Source organism: Nicotiana attenuata, unplaced genomic scaffold (assembly GCF_001879085.1).
Source record: "Nicotiana attenuata strain UT unplaced genomic scaffold, NIATTr2, whole genome shotgun sequence".
Lineage (NCBI taxonomy): Eukaryota > Viridiplantae > Streptophyta > Magnoliopsida > Solanales > Solanaceae > Nicotiana > Nicotiana attenuata.
The window spans coordinates 9,624-26,838 of record NW_017675637.1 but is presented as its reverse complement, the minus strand read 5'-3'; the positions used below and the strand labels follow the sequence as shown (position 1 = coordinate 26,838).

Here is a 17,215-nt window from a genome sequence, read left to right as displayed (position 1 = left end):
GATAGCTGTGACCCGAGTGGCTGTGACACGGATGGCTGTGATCCATGTGGATGTGACATGGATCGATGCGATCCATGAGCTGCTGATGGATGCGATCTATGTGGATGTGAGACATGTGGACTGTATATAGGTCGTACAGTCCTATGGCCCTGTGAAGAAAGACCTGGCGTCTGCAGGAAGGTGTAGGGCTGGACATGCGCTGGCAGCTCAGAATAGCCCTGGGGTGGAGGCGCAGGCACAGGCATAGGCACAGGCATCTATGAAGAGGCAGGAACGGATTGAGTAGTACCTTCTACCCTCCTCTTTTGTTTCCTAGGCTTTTCTCTACCCCGAGAACCAGTAGGATCACTGTTACCTCGACCCTTGCCTGACATCTGCATGACATAATGCAAAGTTAGATTGAAACATATAAAGAAACTAGCTATAACATGAGTTATTAAAGAAACCAACCTTTTAAAGCTGATCGACGTATAGTTCCTCGTCCGAGAATTCTTCTTCCTCACTAGTTTGAGCTTCATCAGTTGATTCTTCTTCCTCGTTTTCTATAATTCTTACTTCATCCATATCAGCTTCTTCCAATATGTGTTCAGGATGTTCCAAGTCATTTTCTAAAACTTCGTCCACTATTTGGTGAACACTGGAGATATTGTTTTGATATGCAACATCTAACACATTCTCGACTTCTACCCTACCCACAGGCTTAGTTTTTATTACAACCTACCAATCAGCCTTATTCCGCCGCAATGGATAAGGAGCATAATACACTTGCCTAACATTATGTGCAATTATGAAAGGATCATAGCGATCATACTCCCTCGTATGATTAACCTCAATTATGTTGTATTGATTGTGTACTCTTGTACCTCTTGTTGGATGTGGGTCAAACCACTTGCATCTAAAGAGCATCAATTTCTTATTTGGCCAACCTGTATATTCTAGTTCTATTATTTCTTTGAGCACACCATAATAATCAATATCTCCATCTTGGTTGTCATCACCACCTTGAACCCACACCCCACTGTTGTTGCTATTTTTATTTTTAGAGCAATTCTCTGTATGAAACTTATAACCATTCACAGCGTACTTAGACATGGTTGTGACCTCAACCCCAGGTCCCCAAGATACATCTTTCAAAAATTGATTTACACCATTATTTGGATCATTTACCTACAAATCGTTAAATAAATTCATAAGTTAGCATAACTTCCAAACATTGTTTACCTACATAGTGTTAGAATATTTTAAGGAGAAACTTACAAATTGTTTGAACCACGTATCAAATCTCGTATATACAGCATCATGGCCAAATTGACCCACAAAGTGACTGTGACACATCAAATATTTTTAGTAGTTGCATTGAGATGTAATCACAGTAATTTTTAGATTTTGATAACTACTAAATCAATACTTACTTGAGATATGGTACAACTTCAGGACAATTTAGCAACACGTGAAGTGTAGCTGACTTGTACTCCATATCACTCAAACTTCTCTTTGTAACATCCTTAGAACATCGGCCTGGTTGATTGAATATGGACATAGGCGGATATAATGGATCATTCCTAAGGTCGACCGTGTGCCTGTTGGGCCTATTCCTAGCACATGCCACATTACTCTCAAAATAATAAGAACAAAAATGGGCAGTTTCCTTCGCAAGATAAGCTTCGCATATAGATCCTTCAATCCTATTCCTCTGCTTAACAAATTGTTTGCATTTGCCAATTGTCCTACATAATTTCAGGTTAGCGAAGAAAATTTGTTTAAATTAAAACAGAAAATTACATCAAACCTAAAATATTACCTCTCAAAGGGATACATCCATCTGCATTGAACAGGCCCTCCAAGTCGTGCCTCGTGTACAAGGTGGATTGGAAGGTGTTCCATCACATCAAAAAACCTACATGGAAATATCTTTTCCATCTTAGTAGAAGTTACACGAATGTTTTGATCCATCCGTTGTAGGTTTTCTTCCCTTAATGTGGAAGAACACAAGTCTTTGAAAAACAAACTAATCTCTGTGATGGGTTTCCAGATTCGTTCAGGCAAACCAGAAAATGCAATAGGCACTAAGGTCTCCATGAAAACATGACAATCATGACTTTTCAAATGGCTCAACTTCCCTACCTCCATATCAACTTTTTCCCCAAAATTCAACGTATAACCCTCAGGCATCTTCAACTTCGTTACCCAATCACAAATCTGCCGTCTTTCCTCCAAAGTGAATGTGTAACTTGCTTTGGGCTTGAACACCTTACCATTGTTTGTTGTCTGCAAGTATAGTTCAGGCCACCTGCAATATTCTTGTAAGTCCATTCTAGCCTTCGCATTATCCTTTGTCTTACCTTTAACATCCATCACTGTGTTGAACAGATTGTCAAAATAGTTCTTCTCAATATGCATGACATCAAGGTTGTAACGGAGAAGATTATCCTTCCAATACGGCAACTCCCAAAATATACTCTGTTTCGTCCAATTATGAGTAACACCGTATCCGGGGAATCTATAAGGTGGAACTTCAGTAACTTTACTGAAGTTATGGACCCTCTCCCAAATTTCCTCACCTGAAAGTATCAGAGGTGGGAAATCACATTCGAATTTATTCCTTTTGAATGCATTTTTCATCCTTCTAAACTCATGATCAGGAGGCAAGAATTGACGATGACAATCAAACCATGATTGCTTTCGGCCATATTTCAAAGTGAACGCTTTACTATTTTCCATGCAGTAAGGACAAGCTAGCTTACCAGCAGTCATCCACCCACACAACATTCCATACGCAGGAAAATCATTAATTGTCCACATTAAATTAGCACGCAAAATGAAATTCTGCTTGGTTGATATGTCATATGTTTCAACACCATCGTACCACAATTGTTTTAGCTCATCAATCAAAGGTTGCAAATATACATCAATCAAACTTTTCGGATTACGTGGACCGGGGATAATACAATTTAAGAATATGATATAGTCATGCACAACTCGGGTGGTAGATTATAAGGTGTAAGAAAGACAGGCCAACATGAATATGGTGTGGCAGATACAGAAAAAGGCGTGAAGCCATCCGCACACAGACCTAATCGAACATTCCTTGGTCCACTAGCAAAATCTGTATATGTCCTATGAAAGTGCTTCCAAGCTTCTCCATCTGAAGGATGACACATAACACCAGGTGGTCTTCTATTTTCAAAGTGCCATCTCATATGAGGAGCAGAACTCATCGACGCATATAACCTCTTTAACCTAGGTATAAGAGGTAAATAATGCATCGACTTGATAGCGACCATATTCCCACTGGAAAGCCTCTTGAAACGAGGCTTTCCGCAAAATTTACAACTGTCCAAACTTGCATCATCTTTATAATATAACATGCAACCATCTTCACAACAATCAATTCTCAATGACGAAAGTCCTAACTTAGAAACTAATCTCTTTGCCTTGTAGAAATCAGCAGGTAATTCGATATTAGGGCCAACTAGTTCACGCATAAGGTCAATGAAGGAGTCCATGGCTCCTTGAGAAATATTCCAATCAGATTTCATACTTAGTAATCTAACTGTAACAGACAACTCAGAGTGCGAACTTCCGTTACATAGTGGACGACTAGCTTCCTCTAAAGCTTCATAAAAACGTTTTGCGTCATCATTAGGAGTTTGTTCAACATTTTCGTTGGACTCAAACCCAAAGTGCATCCCAAAAGCATCCGCAACCATATCATGAATTCTAGAATCACGATTTGTATTCTCCACCGATCTACTACTTTCACTCACAACCATGTTATGAAATATCCCATGGCTACCATCGATCTCTCCATGACTAGTCCACACAAAGTAATTCGCTATAAACCCCTTACTATAAAGATGAACCTTAACTTCCTCTGGTTTTTCAAACTTCATACAGTTGCACCTAACATAAGGGCACCTAATTACTCCTTCATTTATGTATGGCGGAAGTGACATTGCGTGTCTAATAAATTCATCAACCCCTTCTACAAAATCCTCTTGCAATCCCCGCTGATTAGGATAATTTCTATTGTACATCCAAGTACGATGTTCCATCTATATAAATAAAGCAAGAACAAATTAATTTGGATATAATGTATTCTTATTTAGGACAATGTATTTACAAGTACTCTTATTTAGGTATTGCTAATGTATGAATTGTTTCTTTTCACAATTTAACTCAATATAAATTAAATACAAGAACTAAAAGATCATAATTTCTACCTTAATTTCATAAATCTAATGTAGTTCAAACCAAAAACCCTAATACTAAATAAACCAAAATTCTGAAAAATTACATAAAATTATATAGCAAAAATGAAAAATTAAAAAGCTAAGAAGGTAGATTACTAACCTTGGTAGATTAAAAGGAGGATTAAACCAGTGGTGGAAAGGGGCGGGAGACAGCAGCTCCGGCGACATCCGGCGACACTGGTAGCGGCGGTAGCAGCTCCGGCGACAGTGGCAAGGGGTGGGGGGATTGATTTGTGTAAGGGAATATGTGGAGAGAGAGTTTGGGAAATTTTTTGGTAAGAAAATAACATTTTGGTAGGGCAACCTGATTTTGACTCTGGATTAAAACATAGCGACCAACTTTGGTTGCTATTCTTGGTAGCAAATAGGTATTGATTAATTTGACCAACATAGCGACCAAACTTGGTCGCCATTTTTTGACCGTTTGACAAAAATGGCGACCAAAGTTGGTCGCCATATATAAAGCAAAAATAAATTATTTTAAGTTTAATTTAAAAATTTAGGATTTTAATTCATTTTAAACTAAGTGTATAGTGTGTATATATATACACACATATATATATATACTAAGAGTATAGTGTATAGTATATATATATATACATATATATATATATATATAGATACACACACACACTTATATATATATATATACACTAAGTGTATAGTATATATATGTAGATATAGTATATTCGATATAATATTACCTAATACGCTTATACTTAGTGCATAGTACAGCGTAAGTATATATATTACATATATATAAGCCATATTCGATATAATATTACCTAATACGCTTATACTTAGTGCATAGTACAGCNTATATATTAGATATAATATTACGTAATACATTTATACTTAGTGCATAGTATAGCGTAAATATATATATTATATATATATAGTACTATTCATCCCTTGTATCCAAGTTGGACGCTAAATTTAAATAAGATTTATTTATCTTTCATATAATTTTTAAAATATTAACTGGGTCCCAGTTTGGCGACCAAAGTTGGTCTTATTGTACTTAGCGACCAACATTGGTCGCTAAATTTGAATTATATTTATTTATATTTTATTATTTTTTTTAAACAAAATTATAATTAGTAAAATTTTATAATTGGGTCCCAAATTAGCGACCAAAGTTGGTCTCCATCTGTTTACTCTTTATATAGCGACCAACTTTGGTCGCCAATTTTATATTTTATTTATTTATATTTTATTATTTTTTAAAAATAATGTTATAATTATTAAAATTTCATAGGTGGGTCCCAAGAAGCGACCAACGTTGGTCGCTAATGTGAGTAATTCTTTGACCAAGCAAGTCTGACCAGTCCGGTCAACAGTTTGACAAAAGTTTCGACCAATTGGCGACCAACGTTGGTCGCTAATTTATTTAAAATTATTATTTTATTATTTTCACCAGTTTGGCGACCAACTTTGATCGCTTTCCTTGACAGACCAACGTTGGTCGCTAAACTTTGGTCGCTTTTTGCAGGAATTCTAGTAGTGACACGAGAGGCCAATTTACAATATCGTCATTCCATGTGCTAGAAAATACGAAGTTGATAAACTCCATACTCTTGAATTAGCTGTATATAGAACAGATACAACAATAGGTAAATTGTTCAGCACGATTAGGATGTGTAACAATGTAAATTAGAATATTTAGCAACTAATTAACATATTCTGTTTCTTATAGGATGAAAAGGCTAAACTTGGTAGGTTGACAACTTCAGATTAACAACAATCCTACATGTATTTGCTGGCCTAATCTTGAACTAAGGGGAAAAAGAACACACTTTACTACAGGGACACTTATTAGTTTACATCATTGTTATCGATATAGTAATGGCAGTTTGGGTATTGCCGCTTAGCGCCAGAATCTTTTATTTAATCTGTAGTAGGAGCATCGGCATTTTTTACTAAAAAACCAAATGAGACAGTTTGATCTCCCTATGTTCACATAACTTAAGGAAAAATTTTAGAACCTCATACAAGCAATAGATGTTATTTTATTTATGAACAGTTACAGAGTTATCGGCTTGAAGTCCATATTGTCACGATCCGGATTTTTCACTCTCGAGAGTCGTGATGGCGCATATTAATAGGAGCTAGGCAAGCCAATTAATCATTAACCTTTTAGGCAACCCCGACAATATTAAGGCAATGAGACATTTAATATAAAAGCGGAAGTTCTAAATATAAATAAACGGAAAACAAGTGCGGAAAATTCAATTACAACCTCTACCCAAGACTGGAGTCACTAACTCACGAACTCCTACAGAATGCTAAATACAAGGTCTGAATAAACACAAGTACTGTCTGATCCGATACAAAGGAAATCAAACAAAACAAGGATAAGAGAGACTCCGGGCCATGCGGACGTCAGCAAGGCTACCTCGGGAATCTCTGGACTGAAGTCAGCTCCCAATGCTCCTACTGCTGTCCAAAAGCTCCTACTCCGGTACTGTGATCTATGCAAAAAGATGCACAGAGTGTAGCATCAGCACAACCACCCCATGTGCTGGTAAGTGCCTGGCCTAACCCCGGCGAAGTAGTGACGAGGCTAGACAGGATACTACCAATAACCTATGCAGATATATATATATATATATATATATATATATATATATATATATATATATATATATATATATATATATATATACATACAAACACTACAAGAATAACAGCGGGAAGTATAATTAAGACTGGGAGGGAACATGCTTTTGGGGATAACAGATAAAATAGAACGGTAGGAATAAATAAGGAAAACTGCAACTGATCTCTTCAAACACAGAATACGTGATCGGCGTGCCACACGATCCCATTTCATGTTATATAAGTGGTCGGCGTGCCACATGATCCCATTTCATAATATATAAGTGGTCGGCGTGCCACACGATCCCATTTCATAATATATAAGTGGTCGGCGTGCCACACGATCCCATTTCATAATATATAAGTGGTTTCCCGGCAAGGGAACAAGAATCAATTCAACTATCCCGGCAAGGGAGAATACAAGTAAACAGCTAGTTCCCGGCAAGGGAGCAACGACAATAACTTACACGTCCCGGCAAGGGAATAATTACATCTCTTTCTCTTTCGTTCATTTCTTACTTCCTAACCAAGTCATAATTCGAGCCAACGCTCAAAGGAGTTTACAGGTCATATTTCCCCTTCATACTGTTCACATTATATAGCAACCATCAAGTAAACAAGGAAGAGTCACCACAAAATCCCAAATAAGCACAAATAAGGACTCACGGTCATGCTAGACACCGGGATATAGATACTCGTCACCATGACTATACACCGTACTCCACATTTAGCAATTAGCAAATAATACTCTAATCCTATTCCCTCAAGCCAAAGTTAGATCAAACACTTACCTCAAACGCTCCAAACTCAACTCAAGCCTCTAGTATAGCTTTACCCTTCGAAATCACCGCCAAACCGCTCGAATCTAGTCACAAATTACTTGAATGTATCAACAAATGCTAATCGAATCAATTTGAATGCATGAAAATGAATTTCCCAAAGTTTTACTCAAAAAATTCCCTAAACGCCCCCGGGCCCACGTGGTAAAAACCCGAGGTTCGAACCAAAACCCGATTACCCATTCCCCCATGAACTCAAATATGTAGGTTATTTTGGAATCGGACCTCGAATTGAGGTCCAAAACCCCCAATTTTAGAAAATCTAGGTTCTACCCTAAATTCCCAATTTCCCCATTAAAATCTTTGTTTTGAAGTTTGAAATTATGTTTAAAGATGTTAAGGAGTAAAGAAAAAGAGTTAGAAATCACTCACCAATCGTTTTGGAGAAGAAGAATCGTTTGGAAAATCGCCTCTTGTGTTTTGGGTTTTAAAAATAGTGAAAAATGACTGAAAATTCCGACCTTATATACCTCTCTGAAAGGCTCAGCGCGGACCGCGCGAAAGTGCACCGCGGCCGCGCTGAGAAGTTGGTAATCTACCCTCTCTGAACCCACCCAGCGCAGACCGCACTGTTTTGGTACGCGGCCGCGCTATTCGACTTGAACCACTGGCCCTCTGAACCTAGCCACGCGGACCGCGCAAGAATGCAACGCGTCCGCGCGGACCGCGCGGAATCGACCGCGGGCGCGCTGGGGGCCTGCAACTCCCTGAACCTGCAACCATCTGATATTTCTAGCCTAAGACCTCCCGGGACCTACTCGAAACTCACCCGAGCCCTCGGGGCTCCAAGCCGAACATCCATATAAACTCAAAAATCATCCTACGGACTCATCTGTGCGATCAAATCGCTAAAACGACATCATTATCATCAAATTAGGCCTCAAGACCCATGATTTCCTTCTAATTTTTATAAAACATCAAGTTTAGAGTTTTTAGTCCAAAACACGTCAAACGACGTCCAAATTCAACCAAACTTTACAGAAAGTACTTAAGCCGTATATAAGACTTGTACCGGGCGTCGGAACCAAAATACGAGCCCGATACCACAGTCTTTTAATCAAATTTCATTTCCAATTTCCTTAATTATTTTCAGAAACAATTTCACACAAAAAATTCATTTCTCGGGCTTGGGACCTCGGAACTTGATTCCGGGCATACACCCAAGTCCATATCTACGGACCCTCCGGGGCTGTCAAATCACGGGTCCGGGTCCGTTTACCCAAAATGTTGACCAAAGTCAACTTTAACCATATTAATATCAAAATTCATCAATTTTTACACAGAATTCATATTTAAGCTTTCCGGCTACGCGCCCGGATTGCGCACGCAAATCGAGGCAAGTAAAAATGAGGTTTTCAAGGCCTCGGAAGCACGGAATGAGAGAGAAAACAGGTGATGACCCTTTGGGTCGTCACACATATTGACTTAAGTTGAAAGCTCCTCCATAAACAGGCTGAAGTTACCTGAACTATATTCATAATTTCATGTGCAAAGAAACAGTAGACAAAGAATGGGGAGGAGAGCCTCTATGCAGCTGCGCGCTTGTAGCTGCTGTGTTAAATGGTTTATGTTTAAAGAAAAGGTAAAAGATAAAGAAAAGGTAAAAGAAAAATACTTTAGAGCTTTTTAAGTAATATTGATATTCTTACTCTCTCCCATATGTGTCATAGATATGCAAACTAATCAATCAATACAAAGCAGTTACTCAAGTAATTAACTGCTCCTAGTCCTGTGTAATACAACAAGAATTCCTCTTTATCAGGAAACGACTTGTTTGAAAACATGAAACTTAGAGAAAGAACTACGATGTAAGATTAGCAAAAAGAATCAGAAACGAAACAGAAGTCAAGTCCACCCCAGCATGAAGAAGAGTAACAATTCAAGAGCTTTAATAATATTCACATGTATTTATTTTTCTGAAGAATTTTAGGCTTTTGCTGTAGGCTTGTTCAATTTTTCTACGTCCTTAAAATGGGTTTGTTAAGCTTTGCAAATCTATAAAATAGTAATGGTTTATGTAATGGGGGAAAGGCTTATTTTTGACAATAAGTGTATAGCTGGTAGCGTCATAGGCCAAGTAATTTAGTATTGAACAAAATTGCTTTTTTGGGACAGCCAGAGTCTTGCTAAAAGAGGTGGTTACATTAGACGCAAATCATTTGTAGCGGAGTGTAGGCTGCTGCACCAGAACAATCTGGGAAAAATAAGTGGCAGAAACACTCAAAATTTACTGTATATAAAAATCTTTTAAAGGGAGTGACAGATCAACACATCATAGTCTATATCCACTTACCATAAGCATGATTTTTATGCAAAGCACTGTACAGAACATGATAGAAGATGCAGAGTACAAAGTTAACCTTCATTAATTAAGGGTTTCTTAAGCCTGCAAAAGTCCACACATGGGGTTCTACCGATTTCATCCCACACCAATGCTTGAAAGGTCTTTATCGCATCGTCAGAATCAGAGTCACTGTCACTATCACTATCCCTGGCTTGAAAGGTGAAATAAAGCCACAACCCACCAGCAAAAGATGCGTTTACCTATTTCCATGAACTCAAACTTCTTAGCCTAAAAAAAAGAAAAGAAAAGTCAATTACGATCAATATTAGCTTGACATGATAATAATCAAAAGAATAAGGCAAGCACTTACATTTTGTGAATTGAAATCTCCAATTGCCAAGCGGCACATATCAGTGTATTCTTGTTTTTTGCTCCGGGTCCGTAAGGTAACTGGAACAATGGAGGAGTTAAAAGAGGTCCCGGGATAGACACATATATCGTAACCCTGTAGCAAAAACCAAAACAATTAAACATAATGCCAACGAATAATAACAAAGTAAAGCATGCAATAATAATAATAATAATAATAATAATTAGCTAACCTCGCTCTCATCTAACTCCTTGTAATACTGGTCCCAGACCTTGGGGTCCACCTTGGTACCGTCCAGAAGCTCAAAAAGAAACTAAGCCTACTAAGATTACCTGTTCAGTACTACCATTAAAAGTACTGTTTCTTGTTAATTTCAGTACTCTTATAAGCCAATGTGAACACTGTCCTCCATAATTCTTTTTGTAACCACAGAAAATCAACAACACTTGGCCAACATCAATTGGTGTTTTGTAGACGTAGGATAGAACATATCATCTATTCAGCTACTTTGACCAACAGTAAATAATTTATAAAACTCAAATGGACAAAATACCAAAAATCAAAATAAATTAGTCGTTGCTAGCTTTGCACGAAAGTACTCAGAGAATGTACCAATCTATAAACTCTTAAATTTTAGTGTAACCGCAAAACCTTTGACCTTGCGCAGTTAAATAAAAATCTAAGTGTTCACATTTAACATCAATGCTATTAAATATTTACAAGTTGCGTCATAAGTTCTAAGACTGTATGGGGCATTACTCTATGACTCTATCCATGCATTCTTGGTCTTTGATTTACTTGAACTAAAAGCAAGATATTTTGTAATTAAGTTCTAACAAATCTGATTTTTACACTTTTCACAATGCTAAAAAATAGAGAGTAGAGGATTCTTCTCATCTGCCTCTTTCACCATTATCATCAGCTTTAAACGCAATGTTGATATACTTTAAAGAGGAGTCAAGGTTTGTCCAAAAGATAAATGACAGAACACCATAAATTTCATCATTGGTCTTTGAGTGTTCAATGTCTTCAGCAGAAGTACTTGTACGATTCGAGCTGCTGGACCTGATGGTAAAAATGGTGGCGCCGATGAAAGTAGTGTGGAGAAGAGTGGGTGGGGCGGGTCTAATTTGGGGAAAAAATTTTCCAACGCTAAAGGAGATTTGCAAGGGACTTGATAAATTTGTCATAGGTCAAGAGCGTGCAAAAGAGGTTCTTTTTTTAATTCTTCTTATTCTTTTAAGCCTTTATAGTCATTGCCATTCTTCATTGCACTACACAATACTGAAACTTTATAACTGTGATCAAGCAACTGAATTGATCACTATCTACTGGTTAACTTTTAACTGTGATCAAGAAACTTTATAGTGTATAAATTGTTCTCCGTCGAGAGACTCTACTTTGGTACACTACTGAATAAGTGCAATAATTTTTAATTTATGGCAATAGCTTAAAGAACAACCTTAAAAGTTACTATCTGTGGCAAAATAAGCGTGAGTCATTGTTCTACCCGAAGTAGGATTTCCCCTTCAATCCGGTGAAACACAAAAAGCGACTCTCATTCTTCGTCAATATTCCACCATTTTTATTCACTCTTTTCCGACGAACTGTCTTACTAAGCAGAATATCCTCCTTGAACTTCTAGCTCATAGAAGATCATTTGTCATCAACTGATGAGGCACAAAATAGACCTGATTTGATTAGTCGTGTATTCGGGGCCAAAATAGAAGAGTTGAAGACAGATATATTAAAGCGAAATGTCTTCGGAAAAGTTGTTGCTTTTATGTACACTGTGGAGTTTCAGAAACGAGGTTTGCCTCTGTTATGCCCTGCAATATTACGTCGATATTAAGTTCGGCAGTATTACATTACAGTGATGTTATGCTTCGCGGTAATAAGTTACGACGATGTTGCACCCTGCAGTAATATACGTTGAATTTGTCGTAAGGTAATTGACATCAGTTTAAGGAAAAGATTATTTGGGGATTATAAGGATTATGCTATTTCACAAGTGATTAGTAAATTCATGAAGATGAAAGGGGGAGCAAGTCTAAGAAAACGAATTTTTGTCAAAGTTTTGGCATTTTGGGATAAAATACGGTCCGAGCTAAAATACCCGTTATTTATGGACTAGCTAGTACCATACAAGATACTACATTGCCATGATAGTAAGGTGTACAAGGTATGTTAAAAGTGAGTAATATTTTAAGTAAATGGAAATAATTCTCAATTTTTCGGATAATTGATTAATTATCGGGCAACGGGAGATTACCGATTAACTAATAAATTGGATAAGATTAAACTTCTTTCCACCCATACCACGTGGCAGCCTAGCCTTAAGGGAGATTGTGACACTTACAATTTACAAATAGGTGGCAACCAAAAGTAAGACCTTTGAGCAATTCTGCATCAATTTGGAAAAATAAAAGGCTTCAGCAACATTTTAATGAGCATGTATTCAAGATGGAGCAAGAAAAATATCAGGAAGAGGAAATCAATTGGAGTTACATTGAATTTATAGACAACCAAGATGTCTTGGATCTGATAGAGAAGGTTCCACACTATTCTCCTCATCATCTATTTTACATAAAGTTTCTCAGATGTGGTTTCTTACCTATAAAGTAGACTTGACTGTTAATTAGGTGATGCAATGAATGAAACAAAGTATGAAATGTGGTTGGTCTACAAATTGGTTTGCGTAAGCTTAAGGATGCATACATAATTTCTCTGAATGCTAACTATTTCATTCATGCCACCCGGAAGAGAAGTTTTGCAAGATTCATAAACCATTCTTGCCATCCAAATGATTAAATACATGTCTTGTTTGCCAGAATTGATGACTTTGAGTTCACTCGTGAATGTGCAATATTTGATCTTTTGGATATTCCACTTTATCACGGTTGGATAGTTGATCCACAGGTATCAGTTTTGGCTACTTTCTTTGAGTGCACTCGTGAATGTCCGAGGACATTCTTGTCGCAGATTCTAATTGCTAAATCAATATTCGTTTTATATTTATAATATATCTCTATTTTATCCACGAATGGAATGACTTCTTGATGTCCTATTCTAGTTTGGTCGAATGCTGGACAACTCATTTTGGCCTTCGAAAACCTTCTAAATTTTATTACTCAGATGTGTATAACATATGGTATTGAAGACTGAGATTGCATCAAGGATAAGTTTTTTTTTCCCGATGAAGCTGCATTATTTTGACCATTTTGCCCTAAAAGTTGTTTCTAGTTTTAAGATTCAAGACCTTATTGCAACTTTTGTTTAAAGTGAATTATTTATTTGAGTTATCAATTTGTTCCAGGATCATGATACTGCAAATGCAATTGGATCAAAGTCGTATAATACTTTGATGGGGGAGCTTGTTGCCCTTGAAACCCAAAATATGGACACTGAGAATAAGAAAAGTTCTGAAGATGATGATGTTGATTTTGCTGCTGCTACAACTGCAGCACTAGGGGTACCTTCTCCATGCCTCTCGAGAGGGAGATCATTTGAAGATTCTCCTGTTTCTATTACCGATAACCATACAGCCAGAAAAGGAGATATTGAAGAAGAAGCAGAGCTGTTGAAAGCCCTTCAATTATCTGAAACTTCATTAGTAGAAACTGATGGACTGAATTCCTTAGGTGAGACAGCAAATCTAAAGTGTCCAGAGCCGATGGTTCTTACCAAGACATCAGAAGGAAATGATATTGAGACGACACAACCAGTTTTGCAGCATGAAGCATTGATACCCACAGAAGTAATAGTATCTAACAATAGAGATATATCTGGTGATGCCGATCCAAATAGTTCCCAAATAGTCTCCGGAGCACTGATTAATTCATCCCTGAAAATTGATCAGGAAACCCCTCCCCAAGAACTTGGAAATGCAAAACTGCTGGCTGAAAATGAGAGTGTACCTCGTGAGTCAGGACATGTTTCTTCATCTGCTTGTGAAAATCATGAGCATCTATCTGGAGGTACGAATGGCATTCAGGGAACACACACTATTGCTGGAAATGGGAATNAGGCCCGTGTGTCACGTGTATATGATGATGTAACAAGAAAGATACGTTACGGTGGTACTCGGTTGAGTAAGGTATCGGGTGCCCGTCGCGGCCCATCGGTTTGGGTCGTGACAAAAGTGGTATCAGAGCAGTTCTGTCCTAGGGAGTCTACAAGCCGTGTCTAGTAGAGTCTTGTTTATGGGTGTGTCGTGCACCACACTTATAAGGAGGAAGCTACAGGGTATTTAGGATTGTCACTCTTTCTTCTTTCTCTAGATTGTGTGGTAGAGCTCACTTATAAGAATTCAAATTTTGAATTTTTTTTATTCGTAATAAGACGATACCTACATCCGGAATGAAGGTTGGAAAGAGAGATAGTTGTGGACGAGCTGAGTCAGAGGAATTGGATTTTTGTATAATGCCTATGATAAGTAAATGTGAGGTCTTTAGCAAATCATGGGTATATTGAAAGTTGTAAGCTTCCTGATAAGAAGCCATAAGGAAAGAATGACTATCCATCTTTATGGTGAAAGACGACGACAAATTAAGATCATAAAGACAAGTATCAACAAGTAAAAGAAGCAAGATGAAGAAGGGTACGAGGCGCCCAGTTAATGAAGGTTAACAGCGTTTATAATGAGGCAGAGGAACATAAGATTTTCGAGTTATATTCAACTGTAACAAAGGTATATACAATTGGTCGCACCCATTCCAGATATGCCCTATTGGGATTAATAGAAGTAGTATAAGAAGATATGATGGACGAATTGTTTGCGTCAGTTGACATTTCCGAAGGATATTGCAAATATGCTAATAGATCTCTTTATGAGACATCAGATGGTGCACTCTGAAATAGTGCAGTCACATATGAGTACCATAAAGACATGCACTATAAGCCTTTAAGGGATAAACATTACCTTAGTATGGCTCGCGTCCCTAGTAAAGCGAGAAAATTAAGCAACTTGAATGGCCATTGGATAGAGCAAATGGAAGCTAAGAGCAAAAGAATGTCTTGTTCAAGTTTCCAAAATAAAATGATAGGCATAAATGTAAGCGGGAAATAAGAAAAGAGTTAATAAAGCATTATGAGTAAGATGTGGTACATGGATGACAACGGTATATCAAAAGATGACAATGTTACAAAATCTATAGTCAAGTGAAGGAAGAAACGAGAAGTGACAGGCCTTAGGAAAACAAAAGAGTATTTTCCATACAATCATGTCCTCATTTCAAGAAATAAATTCGCAACTCTAGTGTGATTACCAAGAGGAAAAGTTAAACCCCCAGAGTAATAGAATCAGTATGGATTGGTGAACAAGATAAACTAAACATGAATTAGGGACTAAGTGACTGGTGATAGTCGCCATCATAAGAACTTCAGATTTTGTTCCGCTAATAATAGAATGGACGACAAAAGAAGATTCATGAGAAATTCAGAGAATGATCATTCAAGAAGACGCTTCCCTAAAGCAAGCAAGGGGAACAAAGTTAAGCTTAAGGGAATGTATGTGCCAGTTACACCAAGTGTCACCATTGTGAGTAAAGAATTTTGTACCCTTGTTACATAAGGATTACCGCAAGGCGAGTAAGGGCCATCGATGATGTAAAAGAACGGCGGAGATGAAAGGGTGAGACATCTATAGGCAGGTCATCGTAGCTCCAACTCTTAGTACTCCCCTAAAGGGGGGAATATGGAATGATAAAAAGGAAGAATGCGATAAAAATAAGAAAGGGCTGAGATTGCACTTATCCAAAAGCTACAGATACGCTACGATTCTAGAACATTATGCAAACACGACATCAAGGAGAAGAAGTAAGGGTTCCTGCCCGAGATGTTATTGATAATTAAGGAGCGAGACGTAAGTTAAGACCAAGGAAATAACCCAAGAAAGATTTCGCGGAATATTGACATGAGGATGGGCCAACGAGTAGTTAGTAGTTGATCCAGAAAGAGCCTAGCTATGGCTAGTCAAGAGGATACAGAACAAGACAGCAGGTCTTGCAAGATAAAGATAGTAAAACCCAATATAGTGAATTTAGCCCCACAATTATGACATTGTAACACTTGAAAAAAATATTCAAGTAGGATTTGGGGTAGTTAAAGGTACCGTATGAGTGTTACGGGGATAAAAGAAAGTGCCATTGCGAAGACAGTCAAAAACTTCAGTTCAAAAGAAGCCGTACGAGCAGATGAGTGTGGAGGTAAGTAACTAAGGATAATTACAAGTGAGGACGAACATCAAGAATTCTATCGGGGATACAATATAATAAGCTCACATCTTTACAAAGGTCAAGGGTTCTCCCTAAGTACTATAACGAAAGACTAGCTGAGGAAATAAGGAAGAAGGCTTCAACATAAGCACAACGACCTAAAGAGGAAATGATCGTGTAACAACAGTCTCACAACAACATTGTAAGCATTCCAAAGGAAAGTGGCACCTACCGTGGCTAATAAACGGGAAGTAAGAATTAAAAGTAATATTCGAAATCATATGAGTTATATGAAAACTCTGGCAAGTGTGGGCACTAAGATAAGCTAAGTATGGACGCAACAAGGGGGCAGAAAGATGAGGAAAAGTAATAGCTTACATTGAAAGAAAGCTAAGATGGAACAAAAGAATTATTTGATCAATGATCCAGAGTTAGTACGTTATGGACACACTCCAAATTTTGGAGCATTATCCAGGCAGCATATTTGTTGACAATCATACAGCCATAGAAAACTCCGGTATAAGTTAAAAGAAAGAATTGAGCCCAGGGCATAGACAAAGAATTGAATTGTTAGAAGATTTTATCATGGATATTCCATAATGCCCATGACAGGCTAAGGTAATAATTGATACCATGAGTCACAGATCGGAAGATAG

The 17,215-nt window shown here is 37.6% G+C and overlaps 1 protein-coding gene across 1 annotated transcript; it reads left to right on the top strand.

Annotated features, from left to right (window-relative positions):
* Positions 1-11,367: 11,367 nt before the first annotated feature.
* LOC109220283 lies at positions 11,368-14,398 on the top strand (the record flags this gene model as incomplete). Its single annotated transcript, XM_019384751.1, has 4 exons — positions 11,368-11,556; positions 11,990-12,165; positions 13,176-13,263; positions 13,661-14,398. Coding segments are annotated over exons 1-4 (1,191 nt in total), but the record flags the coding sequence as incomplete, so codon positions are not given.
* Between the last annotated feature and the right edge of the window lie 2,817 nt (positions 14,399-17,215).